This window comes from Astyanax mexicanus, chromosome 25 (assembly GCF_023375975.1).
Source record: "Astyanax mexicanus isolate ESR-SI-001 chromosome 25, AstMex3_surface, whole genome shotgun sequence".
NCBI classification, from domain to species: Eukaryota; Metazoa; Chordata; class Actinopteri; order Characiformes; family Acestrorhamphidae; genus Astyanax; species Astyanax mexicanus.
The window spans coordinates 5,383,382-5,405,477 of NC_064432.1; the positions used below are offsets into that span (position 1 = coordinate 5,383,382).

Sequence of the window (22,096 nt, forward strand, 5' to 3'; positions counted from 1 at the left end):
AATTAATGAACTCAGCTAATGTTGGCTTCTAATTTTAAATTCTCATTCCACCTTAAATGCTGTAGTCGCTAATTAAAAGTAATCAAACTAACTTCTAACAAGCTCACTAAACTAGCTTCTGACTGGAGTTTCTCAGCCCACCTTAAATGCTGAAGCAGTTAGCTTTACTTAGATATAAAACCATAAAACACAATTACTCACCAAAAACATGCAATAAAACACTTATTTTAGCCTCTAAATAGGCAAAATAATAAAAAAATACTCACCCTGTTGCTCGGCACCAAGAGAAAATGGCGTTAGTGAAGAGCCTCAAATATCCCGGATGAAGTGATTAATTAACAATCTTGGGTGTTAGGCCCCGGTTTACTCTGCAATGTTACACGGTGGGTGTGACCGAAATGGCTCCCTACTCCCTCATTAGTGTTGCCTATCTAGGGAGACACTATGTAGTTCACTAAGTAGTGATGAAACAGGAGTGAATTGGGACATGCCCTCATCATTATCATGCGCCCGCACCGGTCGCATAAACACACACAGGTGAGAGAGGGGTTGAGCCGTGTTTAAAACTCCATAAACACGCGAGCTGAGCTCTGAATTAAAGAAAGTGAAGCTCTGAGCTGATCATGGAGTCATTAATCTCTCTGACCGTTATATTTACACTGTTTAAAAGATAATAATCCTCACATAATAAACTACCTGAAATTAACAGCGCACACCTGCTCGTAGTGTTGCCAGATTGCCAGGTTGCCAGATTCATGCGAAATGTAGAGTAAAATTGTCTGGAGGAAATGCTGAGCTTTGACGGGAGGACAAAACTATCACGTGTTAAGAGTTTGGAAATTGAACTCATCAGTGTTGTAGTTAGATATCTAACCTTGCAGAGACAGAGTTTTTAGTCCTACTGATGGAAAAGGTACTCATCAGTGTTGTAGTTAGATTTCTAAACTGTCAGAGACAGAGCTTTTAGTCCTGCTGATGGAAATTTAAATAAGCTGTATTTATGTTCGTTATTATATGTGAGTATTTATTCATTTCATTGCTTGCAAGCTTATTTTTATGTACTGTAATTACTTTTCTTTGGTTCGTGTGTCCTATTATACAAAGCACAAAACACATTTATAATACAAGCATGCAGAAAAATTCATTTAAATATAGTTTTTTTTTGTTGTAATTGGTGATATTTAAGATATTTAAGGTATTTTATTAAAGCTCAATTGTTGGAATAAACCCTGTAATATTGTTGATATGATGAACATCAGCTGTTTGTGTGGTTTTCTCAGTATTTTGGCGCATTTGAAACACGTTTTACCGTGTGTACTGGTTTTATCTGAATCCCACTGTACCAATCTGGCAACCCTGATGACTCGCTGTCGCTCCGTTTGTTCGGCGGTCTGTTGCTTAGTAGCGAGAATCGCAATGCATTTTGGGACACATTTAGCTCGCTTAGTAAGCAGCAATGTTTACTATAAATCGTGGTGCATTATGGGATTTTATAGTGCCCTCAAAATCATGTAAGCCATCATCGGCAACAGTAAAATAGATAGAACACTTTATAAAGATCAGTCTGTGTGTAATAAATATATATAATATGAGTTTTCCTGTTTGAATTGAATTACTAAAATAAATTAAATTGCACAGAGGAAGGCAGTCATTCTTTGTGGTAAAAACAAGAGGGTAAAAATGAACTTAAACCTGCCGTTTCCTGATCGATCCTAACAGATTTGTATTGATTCTGCTGAATGTTTAAAACATGAAAAGAGAACTTTCATTTAAACACTTTCTTGTTTCATTTTATTGTTGGAGGAGTACAATCTTAAAGGACTTATTTTTTCTACAATTACCCATAACATGATCAGGAGGATGTGTCATTAGATATTAAGGAAACAGGCTGAGTATAAGCACCGAGAGTTGGTGTCAGCAGAGCTTCAGACAGTATTTTCTTATTAGAACTTTTGCAGTATATCAGTCCCTGAATCTGCAAACCGCTGATCATTCCCCTAGTCCCATTTCCACACTCAGGGTTGCCAGGTGTAAACAACATCACGCAGACAGTATGCTGCTGCCATGGAGTCCAGCTATTCAAAAATATGCATTATTACCAACATTATTATTATTGTTCTTATTAAAGTAAAAGCTTAGTTTTACGTATTTTGCAGTGAATGTAGGGTTTTTATGGCAGGGACCCTTGTATTTCCGCAGCTCTTTGGGCAGCCAAAGTAACCAACGATTTCATTCTTAAAAAAATCGAAATTCTTTCAAAATCAAACGAGTGCTGGATGTTAATCTACACACACAGATTTCTCTTCTGAGAAACGTTTATTTGGGTGAGTAAATCGCTTCAGTTTGTTTACAGTAAGCTTAGTTTTCCAATCTTTTCACTGAAATGGCCGAAATAGAGGCCACCACCTACACCACCAAAGCCAATTGTGCTCTCTCGGACTCTGGCTGCTGATGGCAAGCAACATGATCTGGGATTCAAACCTGCGCTTGATCCATCTGCACGGTTTTTTTTTTTTATAGCTACTGTTGAGAGGTTGGAAAAGCTTTTCCAGAAGATCAGTTCAATCTCCTGCGTCTCCTGAGCTGATAAGTATGTAGCTGTAGATATATTCCGAACCCAGAGCAGGTCTTCCCTGATTTGTAAATACGTGTAAATCCCACCTCTTATTAGCCATTAGGGCAGCGATTCTGCTGGTGTTCCCAAACAGCTCCTCATTGTGCTCTTTGTTTTCCTGCTTCTGATGAAGCTCTAATCCTGTTTGCAGTATTGTCTCCTGACGAGCTGTAACCAATTCGATTTCAAGGCTTTTGGAAGATTTTGGGTGGATTTGCTAAATCTGGGTACAAAGTGTCTATATTGTTTAGCAAAAGTGTCCAAATCCAGCCCTCCAGGTCTGGAGCTGCGAGCGGCTTCATCTGATTCTATCGGATTCGACTCTGTGAAACCATCTGAGGGCTAAATTCTGCTTTAAAGCACTGGAAAAAATAAAATGAAGTACATGTGTAAGCTGGAGTTTATTAGCGAACTGTGCAGTAGTGAATTCCAAGCAGAACGTCTCCAATACCCTGAGGAGGAACGTTAGTGGAGGAAAGCAGCTCTACCAGATCTACCAGAACGACTCCGGAGACAAGCGTGCCGGAAGAAATACTTTAATCTTGAATAAATGTAACGAAATTTGATGTGGAACATAATTGTTTGTAAAAAATCTGGACCAGGGCTGGCCGATATTGTGGGAAAAATATAATCTTGATATTATCAATGTTCTAGTGTGCGGTGTTTTTTTTTTTTAAGACAGCTTTATTCAGCTTTATTTATTTGTAAAAGTGATTAAGTGATTTCCTGGTTCTACAGTTCTGGCAGTAATCAGGCCTGGGTTTGGTGCAGTGAAGTTGAACTCAGCTTTCCAATAAATGTGGTTAATTACAGTTAATTAATTAATTCATTCATAGGGAGCAATTTGTTTGATGATCTAAAAAATGTAAGTATTTTCTTTAGACCCAAACCTTCTTAGAGCTACGTCACTCTTGAAATGATTCTCCAAGAGTTCTTTGCTAAATACAATGATATCATCTGATACATTCTGATATTTAACATGCTTGAAAAGATAAACTGTAATTGGGTGACTGTCTTTGTTTATCACGTCTTATCACATGTAGTTATGCAGAGAACTGTGTGAAAATGGGTGGAGTTTTCCTGTATCAGTTCTGTATCAACAGAAAATGAGATGGACCGCCAATGAAGAGCCGCTCGAGGAGGTTTGAAGCAGTTTTAATGTCAAAGTCAAACTTTTACAGGTAACATACCAAACCCTTTCAAACCGTTCCCAAGCCTTCGCTGCTGTTAAACGCTAATCGATTGAGTCAATTAATCGGATCGGAGCGAGCAGGGAAGGCCGTCCGCCGCTCGCGCCAAACAGAAACCAAAAGAAGAATTAAGAAGAAGTCACCAATGCCGGTTCGGTTTCCTCGTTAAGTGCAGGATTAAACACCATTAGCATGCCGATCGGGGTTACAGTTCATCATCGTCTCTCTACAAGGTAGTGGTAGTAGTAGTAGCATGGAGGATGGGGAGCGGGTAGGTGGATCCAGTGTTTGTTGCTCTAGATAGATTAAAAAAAGCTGTGGGATGAGGGTTATGGTTCAGTCACTATGTTATGGCACCCCATTGCCATTGGCCAGCAGTGAGTGAGTAAAAGGATTGTAGGTAAACGTGCAGTAGAAAAAAGGAAAAGACGCAGTTCAATGTACAGGGTCTGCGTTCAGCCCCGCCCACCCCAGCCTCCCCCAAACAAACCCTGCCCGCCCCACCCCTCCCCCAAACCCCACCCGCAAACTGTACAGGAATAATTACACACTGCTCTAGAACAGCAGATTTAGCCTAAGATTTAGCCTCTGGCGACGGAACCGTTGCCGCCGCCGCAGTGTTCCTTTAGGTTCCAGAAGGACCGGCTCCCTCGAACGTTCCACCGGCTCCTGGATTTAGAAACCCTGGAAGTCCTGTCCCTCGTTCCGCCTCGCGTCCGGGCACGGCGGGTACCCGGAGCTCGAGGTCAGTTTGTGTTTGCCAGCTGGAGAACCTGGTGAGATTTTGGCATAGATGGACTGGAGTCCACCGGTCCGAAAAGGACCAAAGGCAGCTCCGTGTTCAGACAGGAGAGATGATTTACACCACAGAGGACCAGCGACACACACACACACACACACACACACAAACACACATACATACACACACACACTTATATAACACACAGTTTAAACGTCCACAAGACGAAGGGGGAGATGATCCTGATTGAGAACACAATAGGAAAGAGAGAGACACCTCAAACTATGAGACAAGAGAGAGAGACAAAGAGACAGAGAGACAGGAATCAAATCAGGAATGAAAGAGAGTAAGAGTCATACAGTAAAGGAGATTAGATAAAAAATTAGATAAAGGAAAGAGATACAGGAAAAAGCAAAAATGAGTGAGAGAAAGAAGATAAATTAAGAGAAAATGAGACAAAAGGAGAGACAGAACGAGAGAAAAGGAATGAGAGGAGTGTGACAACTAGGAAGTCAAATAAAGAGAAAAAAGAGAGAGAATGAGATAAACAATAAGCAAGAGAATGAAAGTGTGCAAGAAATGCAATTAATCAAAGGAGATGAAGTGAGACAGTGAGAATGAGACAAAAGGAGAGAGAGAAAAGGAATAAGAGTGAATGAGTGAAAAAGAAGATAGTAAAGGAGATGAAGGAGATAAAAAGAGCGAACATGAGACAAAAGGAAGGAGGGACAGAAAAGGATGAAGAGAAGGGTAGAAAGAGACAATTAGGAAGTCAAACAAAGAGAAAAAGGGAGAACAAGAGCGAGAATTAGATAAAGAAAGAAAGAAAGAGTGAGACAGAATGAGACAAAAGATAAGAACGAGAGAAAGAGAGAGAGAGACTGAGAGAGAGACTGAGAGACATGAACATTGCTGCATCTCAGGTTACCTGAGTGTCAATGAGATGCGAGTTTGAGCATTTTTTTTTCTTGTGAAGGTGCTGAAACTACATTTCCCACAATGCAACAGGATAGCAACACCAGTGAGCCTCAACAACACTGAAGCGTTCGGCCTCGTCTGACACCAGGATCCACAGAGGACTTTAACACAGCTCGACCTTCCACACAAACACACATGCGCACACGCGCACACACACACACACACACACACACAGTACAGGTTTACAGCAGGACTGGTACAGAAAGGCTCATGAGATCGGCTAATCGTATTAAACCTGCATCGCTTCAGTGGATTTCTCTCCTTTTTGGAAAAGTTCCAGCTTCATTTGGGACTCTGTTCCACACACACACACTCACACACACACACACACTCTCACGTTCCACACACACACTTTTTTTTTACGAGATTCCATCCCCAGGAAAAAAAAGAGAGAAGTTTTCTATTTTTATCAAAAACGTTAGCATTAGCTTAAGTCATGCAGTGTCGTCTTTACAGAAATTTGGTTTACCTACGGTCTCTACATAAAAACCACGATACATTACTCGCTTACTGGAGAGTATAGAAGTAGCTCGGACGTGGTTTAATGCCCTGAAGCAACGACTGTAGGAAACACGGACAGCGCAGCACCTCTCGGACACGAAGCCACTGCAGCAGGACCAGCGCCTCTGCTGGCTGGTTGCAGTATGACGTGTAGATCCAAGAATCCCCCACATCCATCTCATTTTTCTTTTCTAAACTTCCAACAGTTAAACAGTTCTTTAAACTTTTCTCTGTGCTAATACTGACATGATTCCAAGGTGGGGTAACACTTTGGAATTGAGTTTCCAATGTACTAGATAGGGTTTCGATGGTATTGGGTGGGGTTTTAGTTGTATTGGGAGGCGTTTAATTTGTACTAGCATGGGTTTTGTTTGTACTGGGTGGGGTTTTATTTGCAGTGGGAGGAGTTTCTGATGTAGAAGAAAGGGTTTTGATTGTACTGCGTGGGGTTTTAGCTTTATTGGGAGGAGTTTTACTTGTTCTAGGTAGGGTTTTAGTTGTATTGGGAGGAGTTTAATTTGTTCTAGGAAGGGTTTTGTTTGTACTGGGTGGGGTTTTAGTTGCAGTGGGAGGAGTTTTCTTTGTACTAAGCAGGATTTCGATTGTATTGGGTGGGGTTTTAGCTGTATTTGGCAGAGTTTCCTTTGTTCCAAGAAGGGTTTTGATTGTACAGGGGGTGGGGGTTAATTTGTATTGGGAGGAGTTTCCGATGTTTTAGGGAGGGCTTTGATTGTATTGGGAGGAGTTTCCTTTGTACTAAGAAGGGTTTCGATTGTTCTGGGTGGATTTTTAGTTGTATTAGAAGGAGTTTCCAATGTAGTAAGAAAAGTCAGTTTAAAAGTAAAAAGTAAGTTCAGAAAATAAGCTCAATGAATGCAGTCTGAGACACACTTGGTCAGGTAGAAGGGGTGGGTCTACCAAATATACTAGTAATTCTCTACTGTGTGTACCATACTGTGTAAACTCTGCTTGGAAATGTATACAATATGGCGGACACTTTTTTGGCTTTATTTCTATAAAACGTAAGGAAATTGGAACCGCACCGTCCATGTTTGCTACAGTCATTGCTCTGAAGTATGATGCACTTAAACAGATGATTAGTTACTCGATTATGCTCCAGCGCTCTCGCGCGCTAGCTGAAGTTATTAAGCAGGCAAAGATGCTACGGCTAATTTCTTTTACAAAGGCTAATATGCAGCAGAAGATGCGAAAGTCTGAGAGAGTGCTGTTTGTGCACGAGTGTGTGCTTTCACTCGAAGCGCGCGAGAAGAAAAAACGTGGCTGATGAAGAAACTGCGAAAGCGCCTCACACTGTAGCCCAACAGTCTCTGAGGTTTCCCTTCGTAGTAAAACTGTAACAGTCAATGATTTTTAGCGCCCTCTTGTGGGACCTCCGTTAGTGCAGAACCGCTTCGGAGTCAGTTAGCCTGTTAGCTACAACAGATTTCCGCGAGAGAAAGAAAAGGAGAGAAAAAATGGACGAAAAAATAAAACGTTTCTCGCGTTTTTTTTTTTTTTCTTCTTTTGTCACTACTGATCCGTTCCTCTAAGAAACTTCAACTTTGAACGTTTATATTCGAATACGTTAAGTGATGATTGGTTAGCCGCTAAACAGTTCGCAAAGTTTTTTTTCTTTTTTTTAACTTCAAACCTTCAAAACGATTGGTTGCACCTTTGCTCGTGTCACATTTTTACAGCCGTCTGATTGGCTGGATTCGGTCCTGTCATAAAAAAAATCAAAATAAAACAAACAAAAAAACCCAAAAAACTTTACAACGTGAAGATCTTCTCCTTCTTCTCCTCTCCCACAGCGCCACCTGTCTGCAGGAGGTCAAACATGCACGTATTTAAGAGATGAAGGCTCCTCCACGATTCTCCTCCACGATTCCTTCCTGAATCCCACTTTTACCCTCGTTTAGCGTCCGGAGAAATGAAAGGATGAGGGGTTCTGATTTTGGCACAGCTGTTCTGAACAGGTGTGTGCTTGTCTCCAGTGGTCACCGACTCTGGCTCTGACTCTAATCCGGCCCACCTGATCCGGCGGGGTCTTCAGAAGTGCTGCTTGTTGGCGCTCGGCTGAAAGAGTCTGAAATTTTTTTGGCGCCGTGGTGCAAAGAGATGATCTTGGCAAGTGAAAGCATCTTAACCCCTTTGAGGATCCTGAGGGCCTGTTTATATGAACCCACATTGTTATATCACTACTATACTATTGGATGTATTGTATTTGTAATACCAACCCCATAAAAATTTAATTCTTGTGACATATCTAATATTTTAATGTTTTAAAAATTCATTCAATTGATTTCATTCATTTTTACTTGTAAATACTTGCAAATTTAACCCTTTTCAAAAAGTTATTGGTGAATGGTTTAAGAAAAAAAAAACTTGCTACATATATAAATTATATAAATAGTGGATATAGAGGATTATATATTTATATACATAAAATAAATAGAGGTTAGAGGTAAATGAATAAATATGCCCCTCTTTACTACTTTTTAAATGGAAGTTAGTGTAAAAGGATTTTATTTCAAATTCAACTTTTGCAGTGTTTCTATTGGTCCATTCATCATAAAACTCTAATGTAATTTGCAGAATAGTGTACAGAATATACAGTACCAGTCAAAAGTTTGGACACACTTTTGACACCTCATTCAAAATTATTATTTATTTTATTTTATTTTTTCTTTTCATTTTTTTCCAACACTGTAAATGAATACTGAAGTCTACCAGACTATGATGGAACACATAAGGGATCATGTAGTAACTTAAAAGTGAAGCAGTTTTGTGGACTCCTGTGCAATAAGAGGTATCTCTGCCTGGCTCTTCCTTTTCTGGTGCGGTCCTGATGAGTGCCAGTTCCATCATATCATTTTATTTATTTATTTTTTTAAATGGTCTTTGCGACTTTACCTGAGGATACTTTCAAAGTTCTTGAAATTTTTGTATTGTCTGACCCTCATTTCTAATTTTTTTCATTTGTCTTTATGTAGTCATGTAGTTCTTAATTATTATTAATTAATTTGCTCATTACTCAAACAAGGCTATTCAGTGTAATTCGCTGATCATTCCAAGTGAATCTATATCATAATGCTGACTGAGAAAATCCAGGGAAGATGTTCAATGCTGTCTCTTTCTAAGCAAGAGGTGCCTATTTAATTTAAAATAATGAAAACTCACTATTTAAACTTTTGACTGGTACTGTATATACTCTACACTTACAGGTTCTGGATTAAACTGGGGTTGTTTGACTTGTAGCAATAGCAATATTAGTGCTTTTTACAGGATTATTTTTTGAGTGGCTTTAGTTCGATACAGAACCCTTTTAATACCTTGCTTTCACTTGCTGAGATATAGTTTACAGTGCAGGCAGTCCTGCACCTCCCTGAATTATTACTCGATTATCAATCGATAGTTAGAGATCACCGTGGAAAATGGTGCAATTGTTTAATTTTAGCTGAACAAGGCGGCAGGTGAGACGGGCCAGACCCTGCCAGATCCAGGGTTGGTGACCACTGCTTTAGGTGGTCCTGAAATTCAGCTGAAGTTCGTTAGGCCCAGGTGAGCGGCTGGTCACCTGAGGAATTGGGGGCATGGGCTCGGGCGTCACAGGTACACCTCCCTGCGCGCCAGCGTGAGGCACGACGCGGTCTTGTAGTCTCCGCCTCCCGTGCGAGTGAGCGGGATGACCTCCGACCGCTGGTGGAGGTCGTCCTGCTCGTTGCCGCGGTGATGGTGGTGGTGGTGGTGGTGGTGGTGGCCGCTGCCGAAGCCGGCGCTGCTGAAGGTGTCGTAGGAGGCCGAGGTCATCTTGCGGTTCAGCAGGTTGCGGTTGTGGTCGCCCATGTTGCGGTTGCGCAGCGTCCCCTGCGGGTCCACGTTGCTGAGCGAGCCGCGGGCGTCCTCGGCCCCGCCGCCGCCGCTGCCCTGGTCCGAGCCGTCGTCCTCCTCCGCGCCTTCCTCCTCCTCCTCGATCTCCTCGGGCTCGCTGTCGTCCTCGTGGTTGTTGTTATCGTCGCCTGCCGAGGGGTCGCTTCCGGCGTGTTTTCGGGGCGACGAGCGCACGGGCATCCAGCAGGCGTCGGAGTGGCCGAACTCGCCGCAGTCGCGGGTGCACTTGCCGGTCAGGGCGACGTCGGGTAGGTGCCGTGGGTCTGAGAGAGAAAGAGAGAGAGAGAAAGATTTATGTTTATATTTCTGGTTTATAAGGTTGTTTTCACACCTGTAGTTGGTTTCTCTAGTCCGGATCTTCAGCTGATGAGTTCGTTTACTTTTACTTGGATCGTTTCTCCCTTTGCTTGGTTTGTTTTCACACAGGCACAAACCTAAACGCACCAAAATGCGCAACAATAAACCACACAAGCACATCGTCTCTTCTGATTGGTCAGAGCTGCCTGGTACAGAAGCAAGAAAGTTAATATAGTGAGAAGATTCTGTGTTTCAGCGCATATATAATCTGTGCAGTGTGAAGCTGCTTTTTTTTTCAGTGCAGCTGTACATGTAGTAAACTGTAGAGTCATGCGGCTGCGAGCAGTGAACGCTGCACATACCGCGCTCAGTGTAAACAGCATGGAGCAGCAGAGTTGCGGTAATTAGAGTTATCTGGCTAATCAGATATCAGATTAAACTTCGCCTTTTCAGCAGTTTAGCTCAATTTAAAAGGAGTATAATATTTGATAGCTGGGTCAGATCGAGACCGGATCACATTCTCACCACAAGCAAAGCGCTCAAGAGTTAATTTGGGATGAACTCAGTTGTGAAAACTCTGTTTTGTTTGATGATTTTTTCACATGTAGATGGAGCTGAACTGCTGTAGGCTGAGAGAGAAAGAGAGAGAGAGAACGCAGGAGAGAGAGAGCAGGATAGATAGATAGATAGATAGATACTCTGTATTACTGTAGAGCTTAGAACAACTTTGTCTCCCTCTAGTGGAGAATTTGATGCAGAGCAGTTTTAATACATCTGCTCCCATAAAACTTCAAGGACCAGTTTACCCTACAGAGATTAAACCCCTTTCAATAGAAAAGCTTTTTAGTCCAAAACTAGGATTTATAGACTAGACTAGCCCCCTAAAACTTTAAAATATAATCCTTTAGTTTAATAAAAGTTTGGAATGAGTTGAACAAACTTAATAAACTGCATGTTATAGCTATGCTTGTGTGAAAAGCTTACTTATTTCAATTATCACTAAACTAATTTGGACAAGATGATTTTTTTCTGTCTTTTTTTGACAGTTCTATGAAATGAATTAACTTGAACTTAAGTAATTAAGTTAAGTGTAACTAGACACTTAGCTGTTAATGGTTTAGAAATCATATAAAACATTAAATCATATTTCCCAAGTCAAAATGTGAAAAATGTGAAATATATTATATATAGATGTATTAAACTCAGAGTGATCTATTTTAAGCGTTTATTTCTTTCATTGTCGATGATGATTATGGCTTACAGCCAATCAAAAAACCCCAAACCAGTGTCTCAGAAATTTAGTTATATATATTAGACCGATTGGAACAAACCTTTTGGCAGTGCGGGCAGAGTGCCAAGTCCTGCTGGAAAATGAAACCCGCATCTCAAACCATCACTGATCATCATTCACTTTTCTGGGTCTAGTGTGAAGTTTCCACAATCAGTGATGGTTTGGAGAGACAAGTCATCTGCTGGTGTTGATCCACTGTGTTTTATTATCAAGTCCAGAGTCAGTGCAGTGTTACAGCACTTTTATGGAGGTGTGGATTTCATTTTCCAGCAGGACTTGGCACCCTGCCCACACTGCCAAAAATATAAATTGGTCTTATATAATATACTAAATGTATACATGAGAAGTGAAATAACCCATCAATTGTATATTTATATATTTTTTAAATGCACTAGTATATTATGGTTTCAACGATACAGTTTATAGGTTCACCAGAACCACACCAGGTTAAAGCAACTTATTCGAATTCATAGAATGCATGCTATCTTTCCTGCAGGGTAAAAGCAAGAAAGAAACAAACAAACAAATAAACAAACAAACAAATAAATAAATAAGTACATAAATACATAAACACACAAAGAAACAGGGCTTCTGAGACGCGAAGGTGAAGTCGGCGCCGTGATGTAACTTCAGAAATACGACCTCCTCCTCCTCCTCCTGCTCCTTCTTTTCCTCCTCTTCCTCCTCATTTTCTCGTCTGTTTTGTTGTTTTTACGTGGAATAACAGTCGTAAAACGTGTGCCGTTTTTGGCAGCGCTCCAGGGGCAGGTCGCGTTCGGAGGTCCCCCCGCGGGACCGCCGCTCAGGCTGCATGACGTGGAGCAGCGAGTGAAGCTATAAATAAGTGCACTTTTATACCGGAGACACCTAAACGATCCGCCCGGGCCTCCCGACGGGAATCTGACCCGCAGAACACTTTCACTGCTGCATAGATCACACACACACACACTCCGCCTCGAACACCACTTTTACACCCCACACACTCTGCCGTTAGCGCGATGCTAACTTGCAGTCTGCATCATCATCATCGCGCGCACACACACACAGTGTGAAGTGGTCAGTCATCATCGCTAACAGACCTGTTGTTTATGTGGTTTATTCTGACACTGCGTGACTCACTGTTATCTATACCCATGTTCAGTACTGAAGTACCGAGTCCCTCCAGCTTCTCACTGCAGAGCCGTGTTTATGGATTGCAGTGAGTCACAGGCCAAGAGGCTCCAAACAAGGCTTATAATGCGACCTAACATCATATGAGGTGAACTACCCTACGTACTGTAGCTAACAGAGGCTATTTTTTTAAAGGGCTAAACAAGCACTTATATGTTCTTATTTCTAATTCTAAAAAAAACATTTTCTCACAATTTACACGGCCAATTACCCAACCCACTTTTTAAGACTTCCCCTGTCACTATTGATGCCCCAACACACCAGGAGGGTGAAGAAGACTAACACATGCTTCCTTCGATACATGTGAAGTCAGCCACCGCTTCGTTTCGAGCAGCGGCTCGGTTCTGATACATCAGCTCACAGACGCCCTGTGCTGCAGACATCAATGACCCTAGGAGTGATGTGGGGAGAGAGCGCAATCTACTGTACCCACCCAGAGGGAGCAGGGCCAATTGTGCTCCCTCTGAGCGCCGGCAGCTTGATGGCAAAGCTGCATGAGCTGGGGTTCGAACCTACAACCTCCCGCTCATAGTGGCAGCGCTTTAGACTGCTGGAGCCAGCTTTAGATTTTTGTTCTTATATTGTACCCTATTTTTAGGATTCAGCCAAGAAGGCTCACAGGTTTGCAGGTTCGAACCCCCGCTCATGCAGCTTTGCCATCAAGCAGCCGGCGCTCAGAGGGAGCACAATTGGCCCTGCTCCCTCCTGGTGGGTACGCTCTCTCCCCACATCGCTCCTAGGGTGATGTCTGCAGCACAGGGCATCTGTGAGCTGATGTATCGGAACCAAGCCACTGCGCTTTCCTCCGAGCGTTAGCGCTGTGATGCTGCTCAATGGCAATGCTCCAAACTTCATGTGGTCTTGAAGTTGAAGTTATGTGTGTGAAGTTATACATATATATATATATATATATATAGTGTATACTGGGACTGAACCAAAACCAAAACTCAACCCAGTATAGACAAATACTTATATTTAAATTGCAGACAAAGCCTATATCCCAATAAACCCCAATGAAGTGGTCTAGACACTGTAAACACAGAGATATTTAGGACGGAACCAACTCTCCCAACTCTGTCGTGGTCATTCCCCCTATGTAGTGGACAAGAAAAAAAAAACGAAAACAGAAGGGCGTTTGGGACTCAGCCAAAGCCTTCAGTGTGCATTCTGAGCAGAATCAGCTCGTTATTGTGCTCTGTTTATTCACTGCTGATTGGACACTAATCCTGTTTGCTGTTTTGTTTGTCGACATGGTGGAACCAATCAGATTTGAACGGTTTTACAAGACCTTGATTGGCTTTTCTAAATCTGAGCATAAACTCTTCTACTGTTTACCAGAAGTGTCCAGACCCAGACCCAACATGGAGACCCACAGCAGAGCACAGCTGCACCGTATTTACAACTGAACTGTTGTAGGCTGAATAGGATGGAGCTAAACTGCTGTAGGATGAATAAATGGGTGGAGCTAAACTGCTGTAGGATGAATAAATGGATTTAGCTAAACTGCTGCAGGCTTAAAGAGTGAGGTTGAACTGCTGTGGGCTGAATAAATGGGTGGAGCTTAACTGCTGTAGGCTGTATAGGGTGGAGCTAAACTGCTGTAGGCTGAATAAATGGGTGGAGCTTAACTGCTGTAGGCTGTAAAGGGTGGAGCTAAACTGATGTAGGCTGTATAGGGTGGGGCTAAACTGCTGTAGGCTGTATAGGGTGGGGCTATAAACTGCTGTAGGCTGAATAGGGTGGAGCTAAACTGCTGTAGGCTGTATAGGGTGGAGCTAAACTGCTGTAGGCTGTAAAGGGTGGGGCTATAAACTGCTGTAGGCTGAATAGAGTGGAACTAAACTGCTGTAGGCTGTATAGGGTGGGGCTATAAACTGCTGTAGGCTGAATAGGGTGGAGCTAAACTGCTGTAGGCTGAAAAGGGTGGGGCTATAAACTGCTGTAGGCTGAAAAGGGTGGGGCTATAAACTGCTGTAGGCTGAATAAATGGGTGGAGCTAACCTACTGTAGGTTGAATAAATGGGTGGGGCTAAACTGCTGTAGGCTGAATAGGGTGGAGCTAAACTGCTGTAGGATGAATGAGTAAAGCTGCTGGGAAGTGAAGGGTATATTTCTGCTTTAACAGTGTCTCCACTTAAGGTGGAACAGAAGAATAAGAAGCCACCTCAAATGTTGCGTTGGTTTAGTCCAGACACCTGCAACTGCTACACTATTTAAGGTGGAACCAAAGTTTAAAAAAAAAAAAAAAAAACTGGTGTTAATTTGAGTTTGTAAATATAGGGGCAGCATTTAAGGTGGAACTAGTCTAAATGTGTGAATATAGTGGCAAAATTTAAGGTGGAAATATGTCATGTCACATGTCTTCCTGGTTTAAATGTATTATGGGATGCTACTGCAAAATCTGCAGGAACTGTGTAAGAACATCGAAGCTGCATAGGATGGATTATCACAGAACTCCATTAGGAACCTCTACAACTCTAAGCCGAGACGTCTGGAATGTTGTGTGGTGTACCCACCGTTCTCCACGTGTTCCTCCTCGCCCACGCTGCCCTCTGGTGTCGTTCTCTCGTACCCGTCCTCCGGCAGCGGCAGGACTCCGATCCTGGGCCCAGACGAGCTCTTACTGCTGGGGGTCTCGGAGTCCTCCACCCCACTGTCGTAGCATCCAGGGTCCTGAGGCTGCGTCGCTACGGAGAATGTCACCCTCCGCAAGGGCTGTAAAACAAACACACACACACACACATATATGCAGTTATTAACCTGTGGAAAATGTCTAAATAGTTCTGTATATAATCGTGATTAATCTTAATTAATGGGTGATTAAACATCAATTAAAAAAGGATCAGTGTTAGAATAGTGATTTCTTCATTTGGTCAACATACATGCCCCCATCACTAGCATTGTAAGTCTTTTTTGGATTATTAAAGGGGGGCTATTAGACAAAAGTTCATACATGTTAGCATGTTTTGTTACAACCCAAGTCCACTTCACACCAAACTTCTCCTATAAGTAGGCACAATAGCACTTAACAATGCTTATACTACTAATAATTTTACCACAGTTAGTTTTTGACCATGCAATGTGATTGGCTGAGCGGCGTTTTATGAGTGACATTATCAGCCGGTAATGCACCATAACCGAAGCTCTCCCTGTATTACTTACACCGCCACATACCGGTACCCTAGCAGCGACGCAGCGCTTACAAACCAAACACAAACTTACAAATGCAATGCCATTATACACCACTGGGGGGCGCTGGATAACATAGAGGCACAGAGCAGAAACACCATATAGGCGCCTCCAAAAATATGCATTATTGCACACATAATCAGCCACCAATATCAGGTTAAGAGTTGTTATTTTTAAAATAAAAACTTAAGTATATATATTTATGTATTTAATCATAATGAGCGAATTAGTTATGAGTAATGAAGTAGTAAAAGTAGTTGTTTATGCAGTGTTTTCGTCACACTGTTGTGGTATTGTGTTATAAAGCCTTTGTTAGTTAGTGAGTGAGTGAGGGAGCTGATCAGCCTGTAAACAGATGGTGCGGAGGTTCTGCAGTGGGTGGGGAGGTGATATGGGGGTAATTTGAGGGTAATTTGGGGGTAATTTGATTGGAGATTAGGGGAATTGGTTTAGTCAGGTGGAGAGTGTGAGAAAGGTCAGTTAGAGAGTCTGTCAGAGAGAGGACTAAGAGAACGACAGAACCCATGTTAATGAGATCCTGCAAACCACCTTAAAAATGTTTAAAAAAAAATGTACAAGATGCTATTGAACACATCATACCATACATATCATATTCATGCTGCATAAGATGGATCGTCACAGGAGACCATTAGGAACCTCTACAACTCTATGCTGATGCATCTGGTAAATTTTGCATCTTCACTATTTAAGGTGGAACAGCAGAAAATAAGCCAGATTAAATGGCGCAGCGGTTTAGTCCAGACACCTGCAACTGCTTTACTGTTTAAGGTGGAATGAAAACATAAAATAAACTGGTGTTAATGTGATTTTTTTCCTAACTGAATATAATCAAGAGGAAGATGGATGATCACAAGCCATCAAATCAAGCTGCACTGCTTGAGTTTTTGCACCAGGAGTGCAGGCATAAAGTTATTCAGAAGCAATGTGTAAGACTGGTGGAGGAGAACATGATGCCATGAAAACTGTGATTAAAAACCAACCCGGGTTATTCCACCAAATATTGATTTCTGAACTCTTAAAACTTTATGAATATGAACTTGTTTTCTTTGCGTTATTTGAAGTCTGAAAGCCCTGCATCTTTTTTGTTTTATCAGCCAATTTTTATTTTTTGCAAATACAGTAAATGCTCTAAATGACGAAATTTTTATTTGGAATTTGGGAGAAATGTTGTCCGTAGTTTTTAGAATATAACAGCAATGTTTAATCATGTATTGTTCCCGATAACTTTTATCTTTCTTAGGAATAGTATTGCAATCTCTCTGTCTCTCTCTTTCTCTCTATCCTTCTCCAAATGACCCATCCACTCCACCCTGCGTCCACAGCGTCCCTCAATTATTCACTCATTAATCACTCATATAATATATATAGCGTGAATATACTGTAACTGTAGCATTTAAGATTAAACTATCGTCATGGCGTGAATATAGCAATAGCATGTAAGACGGAACTATTGTGATTGTGCATATAAAGCGGCATCATTTAAGGTAGAACTAGTGCGATCGGCCGAATATACTGTAACTGTAGCATTTAAGGTGGAACTAGTGTGACTGCGTGAATATACTGTAACTGTAGCATTTAAGATTAAACTATCGTCATTGTGTGAATATAGCAATAGCATTTAAGGTGGAACTAGTGTGATTGCATGAACATAGTGGCGGCATTTAAGGTGGAATTGTTGTGATTGCGGGAATACAGTGCATCATTTAAAATGAAACTACTGGGATCAAGTAATCTAGTGACACATTTAAGGTTTAACTAGTGTGATTGCATGCGTGCAGTGCAGAATTTAAGGTGGAACTACTGGAATTTCGTGAATATAGTGGTTTCAATTAAGGTGGAACTATTGTGACTGCATGAATTCTTCACAGCTTTAAAGATAAAAGTAGCAGACTTCCCAAGTCTCCCGGAAGTCCGATAACATTTCCCGGAATCTAGAATGAGTGGCCCAAGAGTGAACAAAAATGTGCACGCAGGCGAAACAGACTGGGAGAGGGAGAGAAAGGTGCTGCTCCCCTCGTGTGCATATTGGTGAAGTGCTTGCAAGACAGGGAGGGTTCTGATTGGCCTGTTCTCTGCTAAGAGTCTGTGAGTCATCCAATCAGGTTTTAGTGTGGCGGGCAGTGTTTTTTTCCCCTCCTGGAGGGGATGCATTCAGACTACTCTAAAGTATATCCATGTTTGGTAAAAGAACTACTGGGATTGTGTGAACAAAACGGCAGCATTTAAGGTGGAACTATTGTGACTGTGCGTATATAGCGGCAGCATTTAAGGTGGAAGTAATGAACTTTCGAAGAAGGGCCCAACACAGCGTGCGTAATGATCATATGGGGCAATCCTGCTCTGGTAACATCTTGAGTTTAACCCCGTAAAGACCCCTGAACTGCCCCCTGCTGGACACACTGCACCACAGGGCATCACCTCTAACACTGGCCTTCTGAGTTCCATCTGTTCAAGTGTGTGAAAGTTTAGCTATAGTCTAAGGTCCTGCACTGTGCCTGAGTGTGTGTGTTTGATCTTGTTCTTTGTCCACTCAGTGCAGAGCTGATCGAATATTAATGGATTTTGACAGCAAACATAAAAAACGTCCCTTTAATCTGATGGCAAAGACAGAAAACCTCCCCTTTAATCTGCTGTATGTGTGTGTGTGTGTGTGGTTGCAGCTGTCAGGATAGCAGGTGTGCTTGAAAGCCTTCCTGCCTTTGTGTGAGAGTAAGAGTGTGTGAGAGAGAGAGAATGTGTGTGTGTGTGTGTGTGTGTGTGTGTGTGTGATTGAGCTAATGAAAGGAAAACACTGCTCACCTGACAGATCAAAGGAAATTAACGAGGGCTGATTAATCAGTCCGGGCTTCTTTACTGTGTTGAAATGGAATGCGCACATGACCAATAAATTATGTAAATGAGAATCAGAACCTCCTCAAGCCTCAGATCAGATCAGCATCAGCAGCACGCACATACACACACACACACACACACACACACACACACACACACACACACACACACAAACACACACACAAACACACACACACACACACACACACACACACACACACACTCTATGGTCTCTGCTCGACCCAGCAAATCATTAAATCTTGAATGTTTTCTAACTTTAATATGATTCATTACATAAGGATTCAAAGAATCAAAACATCTAAAATTTAAAATCTAAACTAATAAAAATCTGATATTTTTTTTACAAAATTAGTTAAAAATGACAAAAAAAATGACTTAAAGAATAACAATATTTAAAATTTTACCAAAACTCAAGATCATTCATTACAAAATGTCTAATGAAATCAGAAACATCATTAATTCTAGTTTTCCATCCATTCGTTCAGTTTATCTTAACTTTCACCAAACTGTTTAGTTTATTTCATTTAGTTTAAACACGTTCTTTACAAAATATTTTAATCAGTCTTTAATCAGTTTTTATATAGAATTGCTATATTTTTTATCAAGATTCAACATCAAAATTCCTTGGTTTACCGATATCTCAGATTTAATTTTACTTATTTTATTTTTATCATATTTATTCAATTATTTTTGGTCTACTCTATTATTAATTCACGTTATCTGATTGATTATATTCTATTTTATCCTGATCTACTCTATTCTCTTCTATTTTATCCTATTCTATTTTACTGACTTCTCTGATTTGTTTTATTATGTTCTATTCTAATCTGGTCTATTCTGCTGTGATCTGCTGCAGTCTAATTTCTTAATCTGTTCTATTTTGATATAGAATTCTGATTTTAGCTGTAATCTATTTTGATCTAGTGTATTTTGATGCTTTATTGTATTCAGATATTTTTGTTCTATTGTATTCTACAGGGTGTTGGGTTTTTATGTAGTGCAGATTTGCACAGTTTAAACTGCTGATCTGCATGTCTAACAGGCATCATCATCACACACACACACACACACACACACACACACACACACACACACAGTCTCTCACTGTCTCTCTCCGCATTGTGTGGGGTGTATTATAGCTGGTGTATTGTTTACTGTTCAGGCTGTGTTTCTATCAGTGCTGAACAGCAGCTCACTCGGTCCAGCAGCAGCAGCAGCCAGGCTTTCCTTTCAGCTCCCTGTGTGTGTGTATGTGTATGTGTGTGTTTGGCAGAATGCTACGGATAGACACACATGGTGAGGGCTATAGCAGAATACAATGTATGGGACAGAATATGAATCCCTCACCAGTTCTGTATCAAATGATTCAATTTGATTCTTTATCAAATGATTCAATACTAAATCACCAAAAAACACAAACCATCTCCAAAATTCTATGTGATTCATTAGAATCTTTTTAGACTCATGACTTCTTTGTGAACATTTAATTTCTTTTTTTTTTTCCCATTTTCTCCCCAATTTACACGGCTAATTTCCCAATCCACTCATTAGGACTCCCCCTATCACTAGTGGTTCCCCAACACACCAGGAGGGTGAAGACTAACACATGCCTGATACATGTGAAGTCAGCCACCGCTTGTTTTCGAGCTGCTGCTGATGCTGTATTGCTGAGCAGACAGCACACTCGGAGGAAAATGCAGCGCTCGGTTCCGATACATCAGCTCACAGACGCCCTGTGCTGCAGACATCACCCTAGGAGTGATGTGGGGAGAGAGTACCATCTACCCACCCGGAGGGAGCAGGGCCAATTGTGCTCCCTCTGAGCACCGGCAGCTTGATGGCAAAGCTGCATGAGCCGGGGTTCGAACCTGCGACCTCCCGCTCATAATGGCAGCGCTTTAGACCGCTGGACCACTCGGCACCCTTTCTTTGTGAACATTTGTCTCACCGTCTGATTTTACATGATTTTTTGGAAACGTATCAATTTAATCACTTAAATGTTACACCTCAATTTGAACCCATTTGATTCAGTTCATTCACAGTTGTAATTTTTTTTAGATTCTTTAAGAAATGATTCAGTGACCCCATTTCACAATGGCTATATAATAATGTACCTCGCAGTGCAGCAAAACTCAGCAGACAGATATGTAAATATTAGGGGTGTCACGATTTCGATTTTTAATCGAAATCAATCAAAATTATGTCATGGCCTTGAGTCAAAAAGATGATCAACGATGTCTCCCTCTAAGCTACGCAAATGGCGCAGCACACTGTAGCCGAAGCCGCAGATATTGTGACTGCTCAAAGAGCAGCCCTTTCTCCAGAGAATGTGGACATTCTCATCTTCTTAAAGAAAAACTTTAAAATATAAAAATAACAGTTGTTTTGTCTAGCCTCAAATATGTTAATAGTTTTGGTACCTTAAGGAGCATCTTTCTCTCAGATAAAGTTAATAATATATCTTTATTAAAGAAAAAGTCTTAAAGTCTTATTTTTCATGTTTAACTGTTATAGTAGGATAGAGTTCAGTTTGTTAAGGCTCTAATTGTTCTATTATTTTGTACATGACTGTTCCTGTATTTTTTTTATTATTTATTTTGTTATGTTGCACATTGCTGTTTTAATAGTGCACACTGCTGCTACCAAAAAAAGCCACTAGATGGCATTACATATATATCTTAATTAAATTATATAAATTTGACCATTAGTGCCTAATGTGGTGTATTACAGATCACTTGTATCACTTTGCATCACTTATATCAAGCCCAACTTTTGAAATAAGATATTGTAAATTTGATGAATCAAACCAATGACTGACCATAGACTAATCTAAAACTGACAAAGGCCTCTCTGCTGCAAAAAAGAAAAGAAAAAAGAAAATCGAGAATTAAATCGAATCGAGGATTTAGAGAATCGTGACACTCCTAGAAATTATTCTCACACTCCTAACATGTGCCCTCTCTCTCGCGCACACACACTCGCGCACGTATACACAGCCGCACACTTCCTAAGGTGTCATGTTGGATTATGTGGAAAAGCGTATTGATGCCGTCCATCCGGAACGTCGAGGAGGACGCCGATACTGCAGCAGCAGAAAGGTCAATATGTGTGTGTGTGTGTGTGTGTGTGTGTGTGTGTGTGTGTGTGTGCGGTGTGTGTGTGTGTGTGTGTGTGTGTGTGTGTGTGCGCGGTGTGTGTGTGTAAGTGTGTGTGTAAGTGTGTGTGTGCGCGGTGTGTAAGTGTGTATGTAAGTGTGTGTGTGTGTGTAAGTGTGTGTAAGAGAGAGAGGCACAGATTAAACCGTTTCCTACTTACACTGCACCACTGCACCCTCTCTGCAGTTTTTTACCATTCACACACAC

The 22,096-nt window shown here is 41.3% G+C and overlaps 1 protein-coding gene across 1 annotated transcript in view; it reads right to left on the reverse strand.

The window, feature by feature from the left end:
• Positions 1 to 3,753: 3,753 nt before the first annotated feature.
• Positions 3,754 to 22,096, reverse strand: part of pcdh7a (protocadherin 7a) — a 54,535-nt gene continuing 36,192 nt past the window's right edge. Inside the window, exons 3-4 of the mRNA XM_049472481.1 lie at positions 15,188 to 15,386; positions 3,754 to 10,176 (exon numbers count right to left, since the gene is read on the reverse strand). Of these exons, the coding sequence (XP_049328438.1) occupies positions 9,629 to 10,176; positions 15,188 to 15,386 (747 nt within the window). The 3' untranslated portion in view covers positions 3,754 to 9,628. The remainder of the gene's footprint in view (positions 10,177 to 15,187; positions 15,387 to 22,096) is intronic.